The sequence below is a fragment of the Dermacentor variabilis genome, chromosome 4 (genome assembly GCF_050947875.1).
Source record: "Dermacentor variabilis isolate Ectoservices chromosome 4, ASM5094787v1, whole genome shotgun sequence".
Taxonomy (NCBI): Eukaryota; Metazoa; Arthropoda; class Arachnida; order Ixodida; family Ixodidae; genus Dermacentor; species Dermacentor variabilis.
Genome location: NC_134571.1, coordinates 1,046,999 through 1,068,391, shown reverse-complemented (window position 1 = coordinate 1,068,391; position 21,393 = coordinate 1,046,999). Strand labels below are relative to the sequence as shown.

General features: G+C 43.1%; 1 protein-coding gene across 5 annotated transcripts in view; it reads left to right on the top strand.

Moving 5' to 3' along the window:
• The first annotated feature begins 332 nt into the window (after positions 1–332).
• The window catches only part of tweek (transmembrane protein KIAA1109 homolog tweek), a 703,556-nt gene continuing 682,495 nt past the window's right edge, over positions 333–21,393 (top strand). For all 5 annotated transcript variants that reach the window (XM_075687924.1, XM_075687922.1, XM_075687923.1 and 2 more), the window contains exons 1-3: positions 333–604; positions 4,824–5,035; positions 20,173–20,316. In XM_075687924.1, the coding sequence (XP_075544039.1) occupies positions 588–604; positions 4,824–5,035; positions 20,173–20,316 (373 nt within the window). In that variant the 5' untranslated portion in view covers positions 333–587. The remainder of the gene's footprint in view (positions 605–4,823; positions 5,036–20,172; positions 20,317–21,393) is intronic.

Genomic DNA, 21,393 nt, shown 5'->3' with positions numbered 1-21,393 from the left:
CTACGAGTCCCCCGCCGCGAGCGGCAGCGCCACATTCCCCCTGGTAGCATCGGTGCGCAAGGGGGTCACGCGCGCCCGAAGGAAAGCGCCACCGGTATTCACACCTCCCCTTCTAGCCACCCTAGCTTTAGCAGCTGGTAGCGGTGCGGTAGGGTGGCTAGCCTAGTAGCGGCCATAATGCTCACCATAGAGTTTTGTAGGAAACTCTATGATGCTCACCACGACGTGATGCTCACTACGTAATGATGATGGTACTGCCAGCGCCGTCTCTAGATCGCATAGTTTAGTTCGCAACGCCACCGCTACTCTTATTTCTGCTGCACTGTGGAAGGTACAGTTTACCTTCTCTAAGTTTGTATAGGTGTTCTGTGGTGGTGCAGTGTCCTTTCTATAATGTTAGTTCTCATGTGTACTCCTACGGACTGTTGGTGTTGTCGCTGATTCGATGCACAAAAGTGACGTGATGAGACAACTTCTATCAATTTTAGTTCCTTATTCTATGGTTCTCATGCTTTAGCGTGCAGTACAAGATGTGACGTTGATGCAGCAGCAGAAACAAGCGTGTCTGTGTGTTTAACATACATGCCATGAACACTTCAGAAACGTGAGTTCATTGCATTATTATGTTCGTTTGGTTAGTTTCTGTTTCGCGAGTCGCGCTGAAGTGCCCAAAAGCGAAACTTCCAAGGTCAAAAACTACCCCTCCGATTTATTTGGTAATTTTCGATTGTTGCCGCACATCGTACACAGAACGCTTCACATTGCGTTTTTCTCGTATGAGAAACCCGGCGAACGTATCATTCGCGATGCTTCATTCGCGATGACAAAATTAATTCTCTTGTGTTTAAACCATTTAAGCTTTACCTCTTTGTCTGATGCGGTCTCTGACGACGTTGTTTTCGTTGAAGCCGCGCCTCTGCAACGTACGGAAGAGGTCTGCATCTTCTTTACTGGTATTATGGCACGTGGTTTCGCAAGACAGCATTGCATAAGAAGAGCATATACAGTTTGGATTGCTGAATAGCTTCGTCGCGCGATCGCTCGATGTTCGGAGTGCTCAACATCCTTGTGAAATCTTACGTGTGGCGTTGCCGGGAGATCAATAACTATGCGGATCACCAGGCACGTTACTGCGGCCTGCCATAAAACACGAATGCATTGTTGCTGAAATCATTGAAGGTAATTGTCAAAGTAAGCGATAGGTTATACCGACCGAAAATAAAGTTGTTTCCATCCATATACGGACCGCGCAAATCAAATGCAGGCACTGGCAATTGCAATAGTGCTGACGTCGATAAAGGTCTTTGATGATGGCGGCACAAAATATCGTCCACAAGTTTTGGTAGATGGTGATGGTGACCGTACCCTTTGTAACGGGTTGCCACATTCTGAGCGGCCAGGCCAAAGATCCCTATAAAATTACTAGAAATAGGTAAATACGCTAACACCCATTAAAAATAAAATACTAAAAAGAAAAAGAAAATCGGTGGTAACACTCCATTTCTTAGGCACACTATTAACAATAACTGTGGTGCACCAGTACCGTTTTGCCACCAGTCCTCCAGGCGTCTCTTTGTGTCATCAACCAGTCCTGACTCGTCCCCACTGTTGTAGTGACGTCCAACTAGTTACCTATTTGATGCCCTTGATGCTGAGGGTTCGTGCTAGAATTATCTGAAAATGAATAGCTGAAGTATTCGTACTTGGCTTGACGTAGTTCTTTGTTCAAGTTATTGCAATATTTTTTATATTGAGAAAATTTCACGGGATCCTTGGATTTAATGAATTGTGCATATAGTTTCGTTCCTTTTCTACTTTTGTCAATAAGGCCTTCGTAATCCATGGTTTCCTCGATTTTCGTTTGCAACAGCATTTTAAAGGAAAGCAGTTTTGATATATGTGTTTTAACTCAATCATTAGTGCATCATATGCAACATCTGCATCAGATAGTGACAATATATGGGAGAAATTGGCTTTACATATTTCATTACGAAAGGTGTCGAGGGATTTTGAATCAATGCAGTGATAATAAGACGCGGTGATTTAGATGCATGTTTAGAATTGGTATTATCAATAAAGGCAAATACTGGAAAATGATCATTGATGTCAGTTATCAAAGTTCGGGAACTTGTAGTGCTTTTATCATCGTTGGTGATAATGAAATCTAAAGTAGATGAAGTGGAACAAGTTACGCGCATTGGTACAGTAATTACATTCACGAGTGCATAAGAATGAAATAAGCAAATTCTGTCTGCTCTGGTGACGCGGTTCGAATATCAATATTCATATCACTGGAAAGGTGTAGCATGTGCTTATTTATAGACAGATAATAAAAAAGGGCTTCTAACGATGAGAAAAAATTTTCAAGTTTTCCGTCTGAAGGGCAGTAGACAACACAAAAGATATTTTTGTCACTCTGAAGGGTTAACACTTCACAGTTCGGAGTGCAGAACATGAATTTCTCAATTATTGTTGCAGGAAACAAATTCACAATTTGCAAAGATACACCGCCACCTCTTCGAGTTTGCCTGTTATTAGCAAAGTGAGCAAATTGTCTTGTACAAGATATGTTGAATCATCGTGGTACCAGGCTTCAGTAAACATAATTGCATGGAACGAACAATTAAGGGAAGTAAGCAGGCTGTGTATTTCATCAGCCTTGTTGCACACAGAACGACAGTTCATATGAAAACAGCAACATTATTTTCACAGTAAACGCTGTCTAGATCTACGATAGAAGGAAGTTCGAGGCAGCTCATAGGGGCATCTATGTTTTTAGCTCACTTTATTCAAATCGTTCGAGCTAGTGATCCCTAGTAAAGCAATGAAGGGGGCTAGTTGGTGAACGTTCATGGTTATATTGCGCTCAGTTTTACACAGACGATATTTAGGAAGGACAGGACGTGGACGGACATTGCGCTACGTCCGTCCACGTCCTGTCCTTCCTTAATATCGTCTGTGTAAAACTGAGCGCAATATAACCATGAGTGATTCCTAGTCTGGCACTGTTTTCAGATTTGCGGGCATAAATGTGCCCATCACGCACCCAAACAAACTTCCAGTTCGTTTCACGTTTTTGGCAATGGCCTGCGCAAGGAGGCACTTCTTTTCAGGACACAGGTGCTCATCAACGTAAATGGGCACAGATTGAGATAACACAAGTTCACCAGCCGTTAGTCGCTTTCGTCTTCCTTTCTCCAGCACTGCATTTCGTTTCGTTCGGAGTGCAAACTGGACAATAATGTTCTTTTCAGTTTGGCTTCCTGGTACTGAAACCTGGTGGCACACATCAATATCAGACGATGATATGGGTTCCCCAATACAGTCACCAAGCTTCATCATGATTTCCGTCAGCTTTTCATTAGCATACACTGGAATTCCTTTTATTTCTATATTGGCGTTTTGCGAATACTGTTGGCAATCCACAATTCGATACTCGTTCGATTTCATTTGACTTTCTATCTGATCGCAATGTGACGTTAGGTTGTCATTTTCAGTGCGCAAGCGTTTATTTTCTTCTATAACTGCTTTCAGATTGGTTACTATATCATCAAATTTGTCATCAGTAAACTTGAGATTAGCTTTTATTTCTCTGAGTTCATTTCGAAAATCTCGTTCCAGAGAATCTTTCAAATTTTTGAGGTTGGTCCTGATTTCTCTCTTCAGGTCCTCAAGGGCACGTACCAATTCTTTACTTATTTTTGCCATGATGACCAACAGTAAGTTACAACAAACACTGGTATGCTATCGTATGGCAGCAGTTATTATGTACAGGATTAGAAAAAGGTAAAATAACAGTGAAGGTTCATCGACGTCCGGCAGCAAATTGTACGCTGCAGCTTGTGGCAAGAACGTCTCTTCCTTCCCAACGGTTCTCTGGCTTATAACCCCTTCAGTTTGACGGGGTCACATCATTTTCAGCCAATCGTTGAGCCCATGCAGGTGTCATTTTAATCCAATCGGTGAGCCCGTACAGGTGTCATTTTTATCCAATCGTAGGGCCCGTGCAAGTGGCGTCATGTTCGGCCAATGGAAACTCTCTCTGGGCTCTACCCTCCGATGGCTGCATCTGTCCGGCATTGCATCCTCGCCTGGTTGACCTTGAACGACCTTCCAGTGCTGCAAACCAGCTTGTCTCGGGACTAAGGGCAACTACTTCGAAACGTGTCGACCTCCATGTACACCTTCGGGAAGTGTCACACGGAGGGGGGGGGGGGTGTAGACAAAAGCTCCACACATGACAAACGAGGGTGAGATAGCCAGCCTGTCTGGCGGGTTCGGTAGCACGGTCTACGTGCACAGGTGCACCATAATTGGAATGTGTCGGCAAGTGGTTGCGCTCGGAGAACTTGACCAATGCTGATTCATAGTCTGTATCTAACTCCATGAAATTAAGTTTGTTTGATCTTGGTCTTTTCTCACAAGTGCCATGAGCTGAAATGCAGCGCTCTGGATGAACCAAGCAGATGTGTTCTGAACATTCGGTTTCACCTAGCTGAATGTAAACCACACTGTGAGAGCGTGTGGAAGTGACTGGTTGAATGTACCATTTGTTTTCACCAAAGTGGACTGAATAACCCTACACTGGCACTAATACATTGTTTCACTAGGTGTTTGCAAATGCAGAAATAGCAGTCACCATGATTAGTGACTGCTATGTGAAACAATAATGTAAAGTCAGCAAGTGTGGATATTGTAGCTTTGAAAAGCACACTGCAGAATTAATAATGTGAAATAGAAGTGTCAAAGGGGGCCCGTGCTCTTAGATTCAATAACAAAATGTTGTAAACAGTCGTCATTCTTTTTTTATAACCCTTGTGCAGAGTGCCAGAAGTGGCTGCATACCCTGCCGCATGGAACACCACAGCCCCTTTGGAGAAACTGCCTCTGGACTCCAACTTTGCTTGGCTGCTGTGTGCACTGCTCGCAGCCACCGCATGGGTCATCTACATCACATTCTACAATGCCCGTGTTTTGGGCTTCCTGCTCACCAAAATCCTCAACCGTTTTGTGGGGAAAGCATATCTCAAAATTGGTAATTTCTCTTCACTGTGGGTCTCATATTGTTACCACAAAAAGAAAATGTGACAATATCCTAACAATATCAAAACCAAAGGCTGTCACGCTGTGCGGTCATTCCCTGTGATAAATCAGCTCTGGTAGAAAAATGTGGCTCGATCTCTATTACATATATTCAGGGTTGTTTGTTTTGGGGTTTTATATATTTTTTTAACTGGGGTAAAGATCGGATGCTGTTTTTCAAACTGATAATCTGGGAGAAATTGGGTTTTTTGTGAAACCATTCCAAAATATGGGTTCTTTCGGGTTGAATGTACAGATGTACTAAGTAACACACTCATTTAATTTTATTGGAAGGTAAGCGGGCTTCTTAACTCTGATGCGTTAAAATTGGTGTTTGTTTCAAGCTGGTAATCAGGCAGAAGGGAACATCACAGTTTTCTTGCATATACTCTACGAAATTTGGCGTTTGTTTGGAAATGAATCAGTAATGATGACAGTAAAGAGCATTGATAACTTCTTAGAAATGAAACATTTTATTCATGAAAAGCTGGTCATCAATTTTTAAACACCCTTGTTTACATACATTATCATCTGCACGCGCAATATGTCGGTCTCCATTCGAGACCTGTCCGGTTGTTGAACATGTCTCAGCTGGGAGAAAGTTCTCTCGACATCACAGCCTCCATTAGCTGGGCACAATAATGTCAGTGCAGCATTTTCCAGCCTGTTATAGCGAGCGGTAGAGTCATGATAATGCTCAATGAGTTTGACAGCCATGTATGTGGGGCTTGCTTCCAGCAAGTACTGGTTGAACTCGTCGTGAAGTGAATCTACATCGTCGGTTACGGACATGAACAGAGGTCAGTAGTCAACAAGTGACTGCCCCAACAGATGCTTCTGAAATGGATCCAGGACGGCTCTCAACTTCCACAAAGCTGGTTTTCATCTTTGTCTGAGATGTTCCATTCAACAGTGCAGGGCCATTTTGCGGCGAGTTTCGTGCAGAATTCTACACATGTTTTTACTAATGTGGCGCTACTCTTGGGTAACATAGACAAAACAGCACTGGCCTGATTACTTCTACCAATCATCACTGAAAACTCGCTGACAGTCTGCTGCAGCTAGACGTTTACCAGGTGATCAAAGCTGGGCATCAGAAGTTTTCTGCCTTCAAGTGTTTTCTGGGCGTCTAAAAGGTGGCCGAGTGTCTCTCTCATCAGGATTGCCTTTGCAAGAACAACTCTTTCAGAAAGTATCACTTGAACAGCTTCCACTTTGTTGCTATCGTGTGAGCTTTCAGCAAGTGCCTGTAACGAGCTGCACATTTCTATGACAACCACGAGCACTTTGCAGAAGCTTTGCCATGTATTCAGGACAACAGAAGGTGGCTTCTTAACATCGGTCTAAAAAGGCCACTAGAAGCAGTGTAGAAGCGGATTTCGGTGTACTTTTGGTAGAGCTTGTTAGTATGCTTAAGTAACACTCCAAACTTGATCACTGTGGATCGAACTGTTGACATGCATGGTAAAGAAATGAAATGGTCAACACTCACATGAATCAGGTGTGCTAAATGTTTCACACGCAAGATTTGGATCCCTTCGGCTTGACAGATTTCTCGTGCCATTTTTTGCATGTATTCCGCTGAGTCTATGGCTACAGCCACAGCGTCTTTCCACGCCTTACCTACAGTCAGGAGAGGCTTGCTGACTACGTTGGCCACCGTGTAGCTGTTTGAAGCATTTACTCTGTCGATGTCGACCAAAACAACCTACTTCACGGTATTTTGGTTATAGTAGCACAGGAGAGCGTTGAGGGTAGGCACTCCAGTGATCTCTGGGGATTCGTCGATGCATATTGCATATCATCGCGCAATTCCACCATATCATTGTCAAAAGCTTCTTTCGGGTATTTCGGCTGAAGTCTTTGTCCTGTTGGCGTGGTCTTCGCGGCCTTGCAGTATTTGTGTTTGAAGTCCCCCAGAGGTCCGTCCACCTGGTGCATGCTGATTTTACTGTATGCTAGGGCGCAGACGAAGTCATGGATTACGCTGTCCGCTTCATTCTCTTTCGCATGTTGTCTACAGAACATATCAAAGAGCATCTCCTGAGATGTTCCCGCCTTCTCAGCTTCCTGGGTCGACATCTTGAGCTTCTTATGACGAGATGACGCTAGATGCTAGTGATTCGGTCGTAGGGCTTCTTCGCTGGATCAGTGACCATCTCGATGTTCCAATATTTGCACACTAACGTGCGGCTGCCTTCACTGTCTTTCGTTGCGATCTGGAGAACTTCATGCTCTTTACACCAGTCATACAGTGTCCTTAATTTTCTTCGCATCCCCACGCTGAATTTTTCCATGCCGTGTACTGGAGCCTTATGTTTGCGACAGTGACTTTGTGATCACCAATCGCCCCTGGTAATGGTATGTGATGATGGCGATCATGCTTCTCATTGCTTAGAGTTTGCACTTAAACGCATCAGATGCACGATTCACTTCATCGGCAGTTCCTTCTCTCCAGGTGGCTTGTGAGTTCTTTGTTAGCAGTGCTTCGAATTTGTCGAGAAAACCTCTAGGAACACCTAAGAGACCAACCTCCTATCGCCTGCTGGTCACATTCTCTCATTTGTCTTCCTGTGTCTCTCCCCCCCCCCCCCCCTCACTAAAACATGACCCTTTCTTGAAGTCCTTCAAATCGGAACAATGCCACCATTCGTGGAATCTTGCTGATCCTGTGAAAACAGAATTTTGAGTGCAGTGGCTTTTGTCCCTTCTTGTGGGCAGTCGAAAGGGGATATCGCAAGCTACACAAAGCGCGAGGGATGCGGAACGCTACATGGCTCTCAACAAGGCCTACTGACAAGCACTTCTAACTCACCGTGATGGAGGCTGGCTGAAGAAAAGTGATAATAGGCACTGGGGCCCTCGTTGGTAAAAATCCCGTGCACTAAACATCTGCGTCGCTCAATCCCTCCCCCACCGACTCGTCACCTGTTCCTTTTGCATGAAAGCTATGGAAGTAGGTGCACATACCCAAGACTAATTTGTAGTAGGTGAAGTGCTGTTGGCCTTTTTTTTTCATCCTAAATTTGTTACCTCCTGACTGGCAGCCATGTGCTCACAGTGTGGTCAGCCTGAAACATGATGGCCCCTTTACTTTGCAAGCCTTTCTTCCGGGGGGGGGGGGGGGGTGCATGTACGAACTCACTGCGACCTGTCGAAAAATCGGGGATAAAAAAGTGCAGCACCACAAAGCAATATCTACTCTCCAAGCAGCAGGGTGAGAATGCACCCGCTTGTTTATATAAATTATATTGCCCGGGGCGCCTGGAGAGAATGGTGGACTGTCAGCGCACGATTGTGCAGATTGCTACTGGGAATGTCCATTCGGGGACAAATCGGGTACCTGAAAACGAACAGCCCTATATATGTTGCATGCATGTAGTTCAATTCGCTTATTGATGTGCGCATCGGGGATGGAAGTGCTGTGCTAAGTGCCCCATACCGCACCAAACCGTCGAGCTGTGCCAGTCAATTAAATTGAGCAGGATGTGTGGCATCCCCTGGCAACCACACAGCCATAATTGTACGTTGGTGTGTTTTTGGGCATTGTCGTATTCCGCCATATTGTCAGCCGTGATCGGCCCAAGAGGGCTTCTACAGCCTCTGATTGTTTCAAAATGCTGCCATTACAGAATGTGACATCATAGCAGAATTTGACGATGTCCAGAATGGCACTCCTAGGGCTCCAAGGCAATTAGTTTCAGATGTTGCATCTGGAGTGTGGGTGTTTAGGGGTGCATTGTAACTTGGCTATAGAGAAATGAGGAATGCATTGTGCATGTTTATAACTCTTGCCCATTTGCGTACTATGCAGATCAGGTAAAAATGATCTAAACTGCCATTCTTCTTATGGTGTAGCTGTGAAGAAAAACTACACTAGACCTCTTTGATTTTCGGAGTTCTGGCAGTCAGCTAATTGCGGTCCTAATAGGAACACATGTGGGCTGGGATCCCAAGAAAATCCGAAGCTGCTCGAAGTTTACAAAATTGAATGCCAGGACAGCTGGTCACGGAATAACCATAAACATGCTACCAGCGTGGCAGCGGCCAGCGAGGCCGGATCGCGTTCAGCAAACCTCGCTATAATGAACTTCTCTATAACGAAATTCTCAATATAACGAAGTATATAACTTTTTATAATCTCTTGTCCATAGACCACCGTGTATTTAGAACTTCAATATAACGAAGTGTGTTTGTATGCAACTTCAGTATAACGAATTTTCACTGCTGCCACAAAGGAATGCCGAGAAAATAAATGGAAACCTTCACCGACGCGGATGGTCAGAGGATTGAATTACAAGCGGCTGCTTGCAGATGCATTTCTCAAATCACGCGCAGCAGGACAAGAGCGAAGGCCAAAGTAGAGTTGCATTGTGTTCTGTATAAAGTCCAAGTGAGATAAGATCCTATTGCGCCCCACGTACTGTGTGCTTTAGGTGTGAGTGAAAGTGCCAGGGTGAGGCAAGATAGAGGGTGGCTTCATGAGTACCGTTTTCTTGCGCGAGCAAAGGGAAATAGGGGAGGGAGGGCGAGCTCGCGGTAACGTGATCCAAACACACACGTTGGGGCGGACTTGGGGTAAGTTGGTGCATGTCTCGCCATGGCTTCGCGGTAATCTGCCGCATGTGCAAAGAGTGGGCATGCTGTGACGGCATGGCACAATGTAAGCTGTCATACCGCGCATTTAGTATTAAAGGTTGTGTAATCCGGAGTTTCGGTAACCCGTTGAAGCGAAAGGCAGACGAAGCATTCGCTCCCTGCTGCTGGCACTTTTCCTGATGGCGTCGTCTCAGTGCGGGACATGCTATCAGCCGTGGAGGCAGAGTGCATGGCTGGCTTCGCTTAATTTGTACCACCGAGAAGATATCGTTGATGTACGTGGGATGAAACTGTATCATTCGTCGCTGACTCCCAAATTTATTAAAATGAATTGTTTTCTCATTGAAATTTGCTTTTTTCGATTGCCCGATAATTTGGAAAATTTTGTGGCCACTTCCCACGTAAAAAAAAACCTATCGGCAACTGTGCTTATTTGCATAAAAGGTTGAATTTCAGTAGAACGAAATTTCAATATACCGAATCAAATTTCCGATTTTACTGACTTCGTTATATTGAGGTTTAACTGTAGTCACATTCGAGGATATGATCACTGTCATGAGATTTTGCATCACTTGGCAGAGGATGCACATCGGGCACCTCACTTTGCACAGCGCAGCAAACAGTCTCCGATGCGTGTCATCGTGTGATGCGAAGATGCAAAATCAAGTGACATATCCCGGAAAGCGATCGCTCAAGGATGCCTGCTTGTAGCGATACGTCGCCCACAGGTGACACTGATGATATGGCGTTTTGTCATTATTTGAAGAGACACAAAAAAGCAGGATATCGGGTATGTCTTATATGCATAAAATTTTGTGCTGACCTGCTTGGGTTACGATTTCAGAAAGTTTGTTTTGACTGATGGTGCTTCTCTTGTGCCCCTGTGCAGAAGGAGCTGGAGATGCGGCTGGTGCATGAAAATGCATGTCACCTATGACCATCGAAAAGTTTCACATGAAAAACATTGTTGCCCGTGATTACGAGAGCAATAAGCTAGTGTACCTGTGGCCATTAATCAACCTGTGTGTTCTTTTAACATCAACGGCCTAATTAGAACACATTAGTTTTGAACTGCCACCTAAACATACGATGGAAAGATGGAGTGAATTCTTGCTAGCTGCGACGCCTTCGCTAACTGCACAAAAAGGAGATATCACCCTATAAATGCAAGAGGTTTGAAAAGTGATACCACGAGAGAAAGATGAACCGGAAAAGCATCACTGTGTGTGTCAGTGAGCATCTACAACTTGTGCGGAACATGATGCTGATAGCATGCACATATGAGAGCGCAAGGTGCTGTTCACAGCCGGAAAGCAACCTTCACAGCACACACACTATCTCTCTGTATTTCTGAAGGTGACCGTAGCTGGTTGGCTGAGCAAGGCAACAGTACTGGAGTGCCCGTGTTGCTATTTGCCAAGTCCACACAGAGATGAGGGCGAGCGCTCATCACCTCTTTTTGTCGTCTGCTAGCCAGAAAACTTCCAGAGAGCAGCTAGACCAAAATTGTCTTGGCAGTTTCTGGTAGACCCCAGGTAGCCAGAGCCGTCCAACCCAAGTAAAGCTAATGCGTGAAGAAAATGCATCGAGCGGTAGGCGGAGCAGCCTGAGAAAAACGAATGTACTTTGGCTGGAACTGGCAGCCTGTGGGTAGCCAAAACTGGAAAATCAAAGAGGCCCTGTGTCACTTGAGCGAATAAGTTGTACTATGTATAATGTCTGTTCTGCGTGTAGCTCTTACTGATACATTGGTGCTCGCTTGTATGCCCGTTCGGTAAATCCATGTCAATTACTGGCAAGCATCATGCATGTATGTGCCAATCTATTTCACCCGCACACCATCCCTAATCACTGATTTGACTTAAGGCATGGCGACAAACCACCTGCTTCTCTCGTGAAACTTCTCGACTACAAATCTCAAGTTGCAACAATGATTGTCACTCAAATCTGGATTCTGCATCTACTCCATTTTCTGTATGACTGCATGATGCCAGATCAGACTTTTCCCACTGCAGAACACAAGCCAGGAATATAAGGTTTTGGTTTTAGTCATGGTTTTAGTCAGCTTCAGTGGCCAAATGACAGTCATAAAGAAGCCTGAGAAAATGCAAATGCCAGTAACTGCAAGTGCAGCAATGATGTTCCCATAGTGACTTCTGCGATCGAGCCTCAAGAATTCAATTAACCATTGTTCTGTATCTAAAATAACTGTCACCATTGTAGTACGTTGAGTTGATTGAGCCCGTGGTGAGGTTGCGAATAAATTGGAGCTTGTCTGAAAAATTAATCTTCCACTGTATAGCCTATGATAGCAGGTGTGTATGCAGGGTGAAACGCCAGTGATCTTCTTTCTTTGTAGTTCCTCGTAATAAAATATCAGTGTTTTTTTTCCTTCAAGTGAACTGGAAAACTGGTAAACGTGCAGTCATCAAGTAACTTTACATCTATTTTTCGATGTGTTAATACCGCCTGTCCGAGTAAAGTGTCGCCAAGAATGAAAAATAGCAGACAGCACTGCACGAACAGCACTCACTCTACATTGATGGGCATTGTTCATGCTCATCATGGATGTTTTGTTAATTGTGCACATATAATTGTTTAGGTTTAATTAGATTTTATTAACCTACTTTATCGATGTGGTGTCAATGTAGAAGTTGTGAAAGATGCTGAGAAATGACCAATAACGACTTTAAAGCAAACTGTAGGTGTTGCGAGATTTATTTTTAATGGCAACTAAAAGCTCTGCAAAATCAAACAATAAAAAATAAAAAAAAATGTATTAATATGCTGTTGCTACGTGTTTGTGCACCCGGGGCTGCAGCAGTCTCATGCTTAAACCTATTCATATGGGCCTAGTTAATCCCACTGCGAACATGTGGCCACACTCTCTCCTGTCATTATTTAGTTATTTTTGTCACATATTTTTGGTGTGTAAGATGTGCAGTGTATTGGAGGACAAGGTTTACAAGTGAGACCACTCATATCGCTGGTAGAGGGGCGGGTTGTCATGAGATATTTTACAGCAAAACTGTTAGCCTCTAGTTGGTTTAGATTTTTCGTGGCATGCTCAACAACAACAACAAAAAAAACAGCAGCTGGAAAAGAAGTTTGTCTTTGAGTTTCCACGTAACAGAATGGTGTTTTCTCGTATGTTCAAATTACAATCCGATGCTATAATGTATGTAGGTTGTGGGTAAGTCATACTTTACTAATTTTGTGACACAGTTTACTTTAAGAAATTCAATTACGTTCAATAATGCACTTATGCCAGGCGGAGGGCCTACAAGAATGAGGATGTATGCTTCACTTCTGCACAGGTGCGTGTGTATGTGTCGAATGTGTGCACACAATATATCTGTCCTTGATGCATGGATGCTCTGCCCATTGTAACTGTTGCGCAGTGTGTGCTGTGACCGTAATCGACATTATGGTGATCACGGTCCAACAACAGTACCACCACGGCAGCTGGAAAAGTGGTTTGTGTTTGAGTTCCCGTGTAATAGAATTACGTTTGTCATATAGTCGAGTTGCAGTTCGGTGCAATCATGTCTGTAGATTGTGTGTAAGTCATACTTTACAAATTTTCTGACACATTTCACTTTGAGAGAGTCATTTATCTCGATAATGCACTTGCTCCAGGTGGATGGCCTACAAGAATGAGGATGGACCGCAAACGGCAGTTGGAAAAGGGCTTTGTCTTGTACTTTGCATGTAACAGAATTGTGTTTTATCTTATATACATATTACACTCCGAAGCTATCACGTCTGCTCATTGTGTGTAAGTCTTACCTTATGCGTTTTCTGACGCAATTTACTTGTAAACATTCATTTAGTTCAATAAGGCACTTGTGCATGGCAGATGGCTTAGAGGAATGATTACAACGAAGGTGCTCAATAAAACAATGGACACAGCAAGGTGACACGGGACAACCACGTAGGCGCACTAACAACTGAGCGTTTTATTTCTTGACACAGGACTAAATAGTTGGTGCCAAGGATCAAAACAACAAGAAAAAACAGTGCCATCATCTGCATCGCACAATGAAAACACGATACAAAACAGCTTCTAAGTGCCGCTCCCAAGATACGCCAGTTCCTTTGTCGATAGAGAAACTGAGGGTTCACTGATGCAAGCATCACCACGTTTCTTGATCTCAAGCGCTTCCAATATCTCCTGCTTGTCACTGCGGCGACGAGGAGACTATAGAACACGTACTTTGCCACCGTCCTCGAAACAGCGCCCACCGGCTGTCACTAGCGACCACATTGGCACGCCTTGCCGACATATGACTTTCAGAACAGTCAATCTCGAAATGCCGACATAAACTGTCATTGTACTGAAAGTCGGTTAAGGCTTTTTGACCTTTTTACGGGGCAGTGGCCTATTAGAAAGACTATAATGATCCCATTCCATCCCTTCTCATTTTTTGTTTCACGCTTTTATTTTTGTCACGCTCTTCTTTCTGACTTTGCTTCCCCTTTCCCTTCTCCTAGTGCAGGGTAGAAAACCAGAGGTTAACTCTGGTTAACCTCCCTGCCTTTCTCTCATTTGCATCTCTCTCTCTACTCTGTTAAAAACACAGGTTCTATTAAAATCAGGAATACGCTTGTGAGCCTTACAATGAGCACCAATGTGACCGGAGAGCTGGTTTTCCATCTTATATCGATGCTCATACAATCTGTCATTTAGACATCTGCCCGTTTGGCCGACATATGATGAACTACACGACAAAGGAACTGAATAAACTACTTTCTTTACACATCCGACATGCTTCTGCCCATGTTTTTTTGCGCACACTTGTTTATTTTCCCGATGTCATGCATTCACTGTGGTACACATCAAATGAAGACATTTCCGAACGGAAACTAAAACCCGAACACCAGCTCATTTTACTACTTTTTCAGATTGTGAGATATGCCGTGAACATATGGGATGACAGCACACCTAGTTCCAGAAGGGCCTGCTCGACCCTGGTCTACAATGTTAGGTTCCTTGAGCTGCCTGAGCATTTTTTCTGCAACAGAGATGATCACATGGTGTGGATAATGTGCCCCTTTGAGGCGGCTGACCTGATAATGAAAACTGCTTTGTAGCCGATGCACACATGGCTTGTTAAGTGCGTTGGTTAGACATGATTGAACGATGCCTCTTTTTAATACTTTTGAGTGAGCTGAATTGAAGGATAGGATGGGTTTGCTAGCCCTTGGCTTGAACTGCGAGCACATGAGACAAGATTAGAAAGTGATTTCCAAATCTAAAAATCTTAAACAGTTATTGGCCAGAAGCTCGTGAGTCAGGGTTAGAGGATGCAAGGCTGTTTTAAACTCTTGACAGTAATAATGATGACTGGGTCTCCAATTCTGGACTGTTACAATCTAAGAACACTAAAAAATCATCCACAAATCTAAAGATCTGCGTCATATTTGTCCCAAATGAGAACTGTTTTAACAGGTTGTTTTTTGAAGCTAAAAAGATGTTGCCCAAAACAGGGACTATACACGAACCTATACACACACCCTCTTTCTGTAGAAAGATGTCGTCATTCCATTTTATGTGCGTAGACTTCAGGTATAAGGACAACAGTTCCAAAAAGGAACCTACTGCTATGCCAGAGGCGTTCTGGAAAGCAACTGCTCCAAATTTATCAATACATTCAGTGACGCATTCTATCAATTCATTTTGTGGTATCAAGTAATTCAAGTCTTTTACGTCAACAGAAAAGGCGGATAGCATTTTGTTTTCATTCTGTGCAAGATATTTTACGACGTGTTCAGAGTTGTTCACGTGAAACGGGTCGTCAACGGGTAGTCTACTCAAATTTTGCTGGAGAAACAAGGAGACCTGTTTTTGCCATGACCCGTTTTCTGAGACTATGACCCGGAAGGGGCAATTAGATTTATGGTTTTTTGCCGTGAAGAATACATCAAGGCTCAACTTTTTTTCCGATTCTATTGCGGTCATTAGTTTTGTTAAATTCAGGTTCTTGCAAAGCTTCTTGGCGTTGCTTTTTACTTTTGCAAGAGACACTTTCCTGCAATTCTTAAAAACCCCTTGAGGGCTTCTGAAGCTTTTGATTCAAACAATCCTTTCGGCAATACAACGAAGCCACCTTCCTTATCCGAAGTTAAAAGAGACAGGGATTGTCCTTTCAAATAACTAACTGTTTTAGCTACCGGAATCTTTTGAACACATGTCTTGCAGCATGCGAGCAAATCCATGCCTTCTGAAGTGCATCTTGGCTGTTCTTCCATTGTGGCTCACCTGTAAACTTGCGAAGTGCATTCCAGATTTTAGTAGAACCTGTGTTTTGAACAGAGCAGATGATCAACTGACAAGGGAGATATTGGAAGCGCTTGAGATCAAGCAGTGTGGTGATGCTTATATCAGTGAACCCTCAGTTTCTGTGTCGACAAAGGAACTGGCATATCTTGGGAGCAGCACTTAGAAGCTGTTCTGTATCGTGTTTTCGTTGTGCGATGCAGATGACGGCACTGCTTTTCTTGTTGTTTTGACCCTTGGCACTAACTATTTATTCCTGTGTCAAGAAATAAAACGCTCAGTTGTTAGTGTGCCTACGTGGTAGTCCCGTGTCGCCTTCCTTTGTCCATTGTTTTATTTGGCGCCTTCGTTGTAATCATGTATAACCAACTTGCCCGCCAGCACGTGCTTAGAGGAATGGGAATGTGTGTGTGCGCGTGATGTACGTCGCTTGTGGTGGTGCTCATGTAACATTGTCTTACATCAGGTGGGATGATGGTCTTGTCTAACATCTGCACCAGCTTTGCTGTACATCTATTTTCACAGGTTGGCATGGAGGTGGATCTAAAAAAAAGTTTGTGGGCTCTTCTTTTTCTTCTTTTTGTAAAGCACACAAAACCTACATTACTGTAAACGCTCTTATTGGTCATTTCTTGACGTCCATCCAAACTTTTACATTGACACATTATCAGTAAAGTTAGTAGAACTTGGCTGATTAAAACTGAATGTAATTTTTTTCCTCTTTTGTACAAAAAATGCCTAGGAAGAGTGTGAACAGCAACACCAACATAGAGTGAATGTGGTTCTTGTAAAGCCCTACATTATTTAAATTTTTTGGCTATGTTTAGCTGGCACAGACAATATTTAACTTAATACTCTTCTCCAAAGTCAAGCACCTTTTCTTAATCTGCCTGTATTTCACTCATATTGAGTTTTATCAAGCTGCTCCAAAATGGGAAATTCCTGCTCTGAAATCACAAATTTGTGAGTTGCTCCAAAACACTTCCATCCCTGTTGTATGCCCTCCTGGGTGAGGGCAGCACTTTTGGGCTGCTAAAAGGTAAAACTAGTAGTTGCACTTTTGAGAACATAGAGGGGACAGAGAAAGAGCCACTGGCTGAGGCTGCTGTGGTTTCTAATATGTCCCCCAAAATAATAGTACCGTGGCGTAGTTGCGCAGGGTTTTTTTGCCTAGCTCAATGGAAAGCCTTCTCAGCTGGCCACACATTATTTATTTATTTTATATATTAAGGGACCCACAGCGCCAAGGAATTACAGTGTGGGGGGGGGGGGGGTGCACAAGAAAAAGTACATATGACCCCTCTGCTCCTGGACAAAGTTATAAGTGCTAAGAAAAAAAGGGCAAAGCACTCGGCAATGCACATCTACAATCTACAACATCAAAAAGAAAGCATCATTTGATTCAATCCTCACAACATCACTCGCCAGTCTATTCCATTCCCCAATGGTTTTAGGAAAGAAAGACACTCTAAACAATTCAGTTTTCGTCGCGAATTCACGGACCTTAAAATCATGGTCAACACGGTTATATCTATAAAAAAACTCTTGCACATACTTTTCGCGATCTACCCGAACAGCTGAATAATAGCATGAAAAAACTTCAGGCTCAACTTCTTTCGGTGCGTGTGGAGCAGTTCCCAGTTGAGTGCTTCCTTCGTACGCGATGCACTATACCGAGCCCCGCATGTGCCAGATATGAAACGAGAGGCAATGTTCTGCACCCGCTCCAACTTATCTTTATTTCTACCAGTAGGCGGGTCCCACACCATACAATGTGTACTCCAGAATTGAGTTGACATAAGTCTTGTAAAAAATGTCCCGATATGACTGTGGAAAAGGGTTTGCATTTTGCCGAAGAAATCCCAAGGTTTTGCATGCTTTAGCAGCGACATAATTGACGTGATGGCACCAATTCAATTCAGAAGTAAAATAAACACCTAAATATTTAAATTCGAATACCTGTTCCAACACTACATTCCTAATAATATATGGTTGCACATCATGGTTTTTCTTTCTTGTAAACTTCATATGAACAGTTTTAGACAAATTCAAATTTATATACCATTTGACGCACCACTCTGAGATTCTGTTCGTCTTCCTGAAACATTTCAACATCACAGTCACAAGTTACTACTTTATAGAGAACGCAGTCATCCGCAAATAACTGCATTTGAGACACTATTCCGTCACTAATGTCATTTACGTACAGCAATAACAATAGTGGCCCCAACACGGAGCCTTGCGGAACACCGGACACAGTTTGCACCCTCTGAGATTCAGTACCATTCACAACCACAAACTGCTGACGTAAACATACGTGATCCTTTACCCATGATATCACTTCAGGACTAATATTGTAAAAGGCCATTTTTTAAATTAGTAAACAATGCGTCGTGGTTTCAAATGCCTTTTTGAAATCCAAAAACACACAGTCCACACTACGACGCCTGTCCAGTGCCCCTGCCAGGTTGTGCACAAATTCAGTCAACTGTGTAGTACAAGAGAGGTCCCTTCGAAAACCATGCTGATGAGGATTAAACAATGAATGTGCGTCCATATGTGCTACTATTATTAGTATACAAAATATGTTCAAGTGTCTTGCACTCAGCTGAAGTTAGTGATACTGGTCTATAATTTGACACGGTGTCAGGAGGACCAGATTTGGGAATTGGCATAATGCTTGCAATTTTCCAGTCATCTGGAAGGCAGGATTAGTAAAGTGATTTTTCGAAGATAATCTTCCAGTACGGTGCAACTGACTGAGCACAAAGTTTATAAAATTTGTTTGGCAAGTCATCGGGACACCCAGCCTTAGCAATCCTCAGATTCTGCATCAGAGACTCTATACCATCGATGCCAATAACATCATCCATAACACTCATCACTGGCAGAAAGTTCAAGGTATTCGTATCATCATGTCCAATTGCACGGCTGAAAACGGAGCTAAAATACATGTTAAAGAACTCAGCTTTTCCTACGTCATCATCAATAAAGCTGTTACCAGACACAAGAGGTGGTATAGTTACAGTGTCTTTTCTCTTTACATGTTTCCAGAATTCCTTTGGATTATCCTTTAATTTTGACTCCATTGAAATTCTAAATGAATGCTTTGCAGCTTATATTATTTATAACTAGAGCAGCACTTGTTGTCCACTTCCCACCAATGCTGGTGTATAATTGCTATCACGCTCATCTATCACTGTTTCCAGCATATGTCTTGAGCATGCCTACATCTTCAGTACAGATCGGAAAATTCTAATGAAAAAATTTTCACCCCCTTTTTTTCTGCATTACCACTGTATGATTGGACACTTGGACCAGTAAGGTTTCCGTTGCACTAGAATATATGGGTAGCATAAAAATTGGTTGTCAGTTTGTTTAAGTCACATAGCCAAATTAGTTCCACAATGACTATTGCCGCGCATGAGCAATATTTTCAGCTTGTACTGGCAGGCCATGTTGTGTGAAATATATGTCACGTAATATGAAACAAGATAGTGGCTGCTTTTCAGTGCTTGGATTTGTGAGCACATGTGCAAGACCTCGTTACAAAATGTGTAATGTATTTATACACAACTTCGTATATGTGCAGAACAAAAGAATAGTCGAAAAGCTGAAATGCCTTCATGGCATTGTTCAAGCGCGCACAAGAACGAAATATTCTGAAGGTGATGAAGAGATTGAGGAGCTGCTCATTGAATCAGACATGCTTGGCGGGTTTTGGTCTGGCAGCCTCGATAAGAATGGTGTTGTTGACTTTTATAATATACTTCCATATACAGTGTAATAAAGAACTTGTTGACAATGAAATTCTTGCTTATCTACTGTTCACTGGTTACAGATAAGATAAAAAAAAAAAACTTTTTTTAAGTCTAAGTTTGTCCAATATGTAGCAGGAGTGTTAGGTAAAACTTTTTGTTTTGAGCCCATATTGGCCCTGCGAACTATAGTTCAGAAAGTATGTTAATCTTTGTTTAACCTAAAGCTGTCGGGAACGCCATCTGACAGCAAGAGATGGAGTGCTGGCATATTTATTGCCAGTTATCTTTTATATCAAATATTGCTTTTTGAGGATGAATCAACTACTAGAGAATGGTTATCTTTATGATAACAGTATTAGAGAGCTGCCATTTTTGTAATCGTGGTTTGTAAATTCTTTGGTCATGAAGAGATATTTTCATTTTGAAATGATTATTTCCTTTTTGTTGCAGGATCTGTGTCTCTCTCGGTGCTCTCGGGGAAGCTGATGTTCCGAGATGTCGCATATGTCACCCCAGATTACACCATACGAGCTCAGGATGGCTGGGTGATTTTTCGCTGGTGGATTCCATATGTCAGAAAGGAATTTCCTCGCAGTACGTACAGTTGTCTGCATACTTTCATTTTCTTTCTTTCTCACTCCTTTTAAGTTGTGTGAAAAGATTGCAGATGCTCTTTACAGATTATTCATCTCCCTGTCTCCAAAAGGGTCCCTGCTCTAGAAGTAATCTAACTTGTCATGTTTTTTTCTAATGTGTGTGCCAACACCACTTTGGGACCTTATGTATCTTGCCATGGTTGGTGTATATAATATCTGTTTGCCAACACTGCTGTGCTGTTGTAAGTAGGGTTGTGCGAATACTCTGTTACCGAATTGAATTGTATAGTGAACATTCGAATAATTCAACACATGCATCGAATGTCTACTATTTGATTTATCAAATGTTTGACATATTCGATTCGGAGACCCTAGCAGTGCCACGTGCGTGCCTCGCAGAGCCCTTCATGCTTGTTGTTGTGCAGGTGAGTGTTTCACCAGTTTCACTTTGTTTTTGGTGCAAAAAAAGGGCTGAGTGAGCCGCTGATGGGCTGCCTCGGCTTATGCGGTAGTGCTCCACGATGTAGGCTCGATGTGGGGATCACACACAACAGTGCTGTGTCGGCTGGGGCTGCTTCTGTTGCTACAAGGTTTGTCTGAGTCTACAGGACCAATCGATATGATAACGTGACGCGGACAGAGAGAACGGCAACGGAAGCAGCACTTATTTCATGAAGTTCTGAAGATTGGGCCGATTGCCATATTTATCGAATATAATACGCACTTTTTATCCAATAAAACTGGTACAAAAATTGTGTGCGCGTTAGAATTGAGTACGACCCTAAATCTGCGTTTGCATATCGCCATCAGCATTTCGACATGGCCACCTCACACGCGCTTTGAACCTAGCTGCTGTAGCTTCGTCCATGTGATGTAGTATTTGTGCTTAGGTTAGTGCACAGTCTGTCTTCCCGACTTCTCGTTTTCCGCATTTGCTCTATCAGCATGGAACTGCCGACAGCAAAGATATACTGAGTACATCACGATGCCGCAATTAAAAGGAAAGTGATCACGTGTGCTGAGACGGACGGAAATCGGTCCACGTCACAGGCGTTCGGAGTTCCCGAAACTTGCG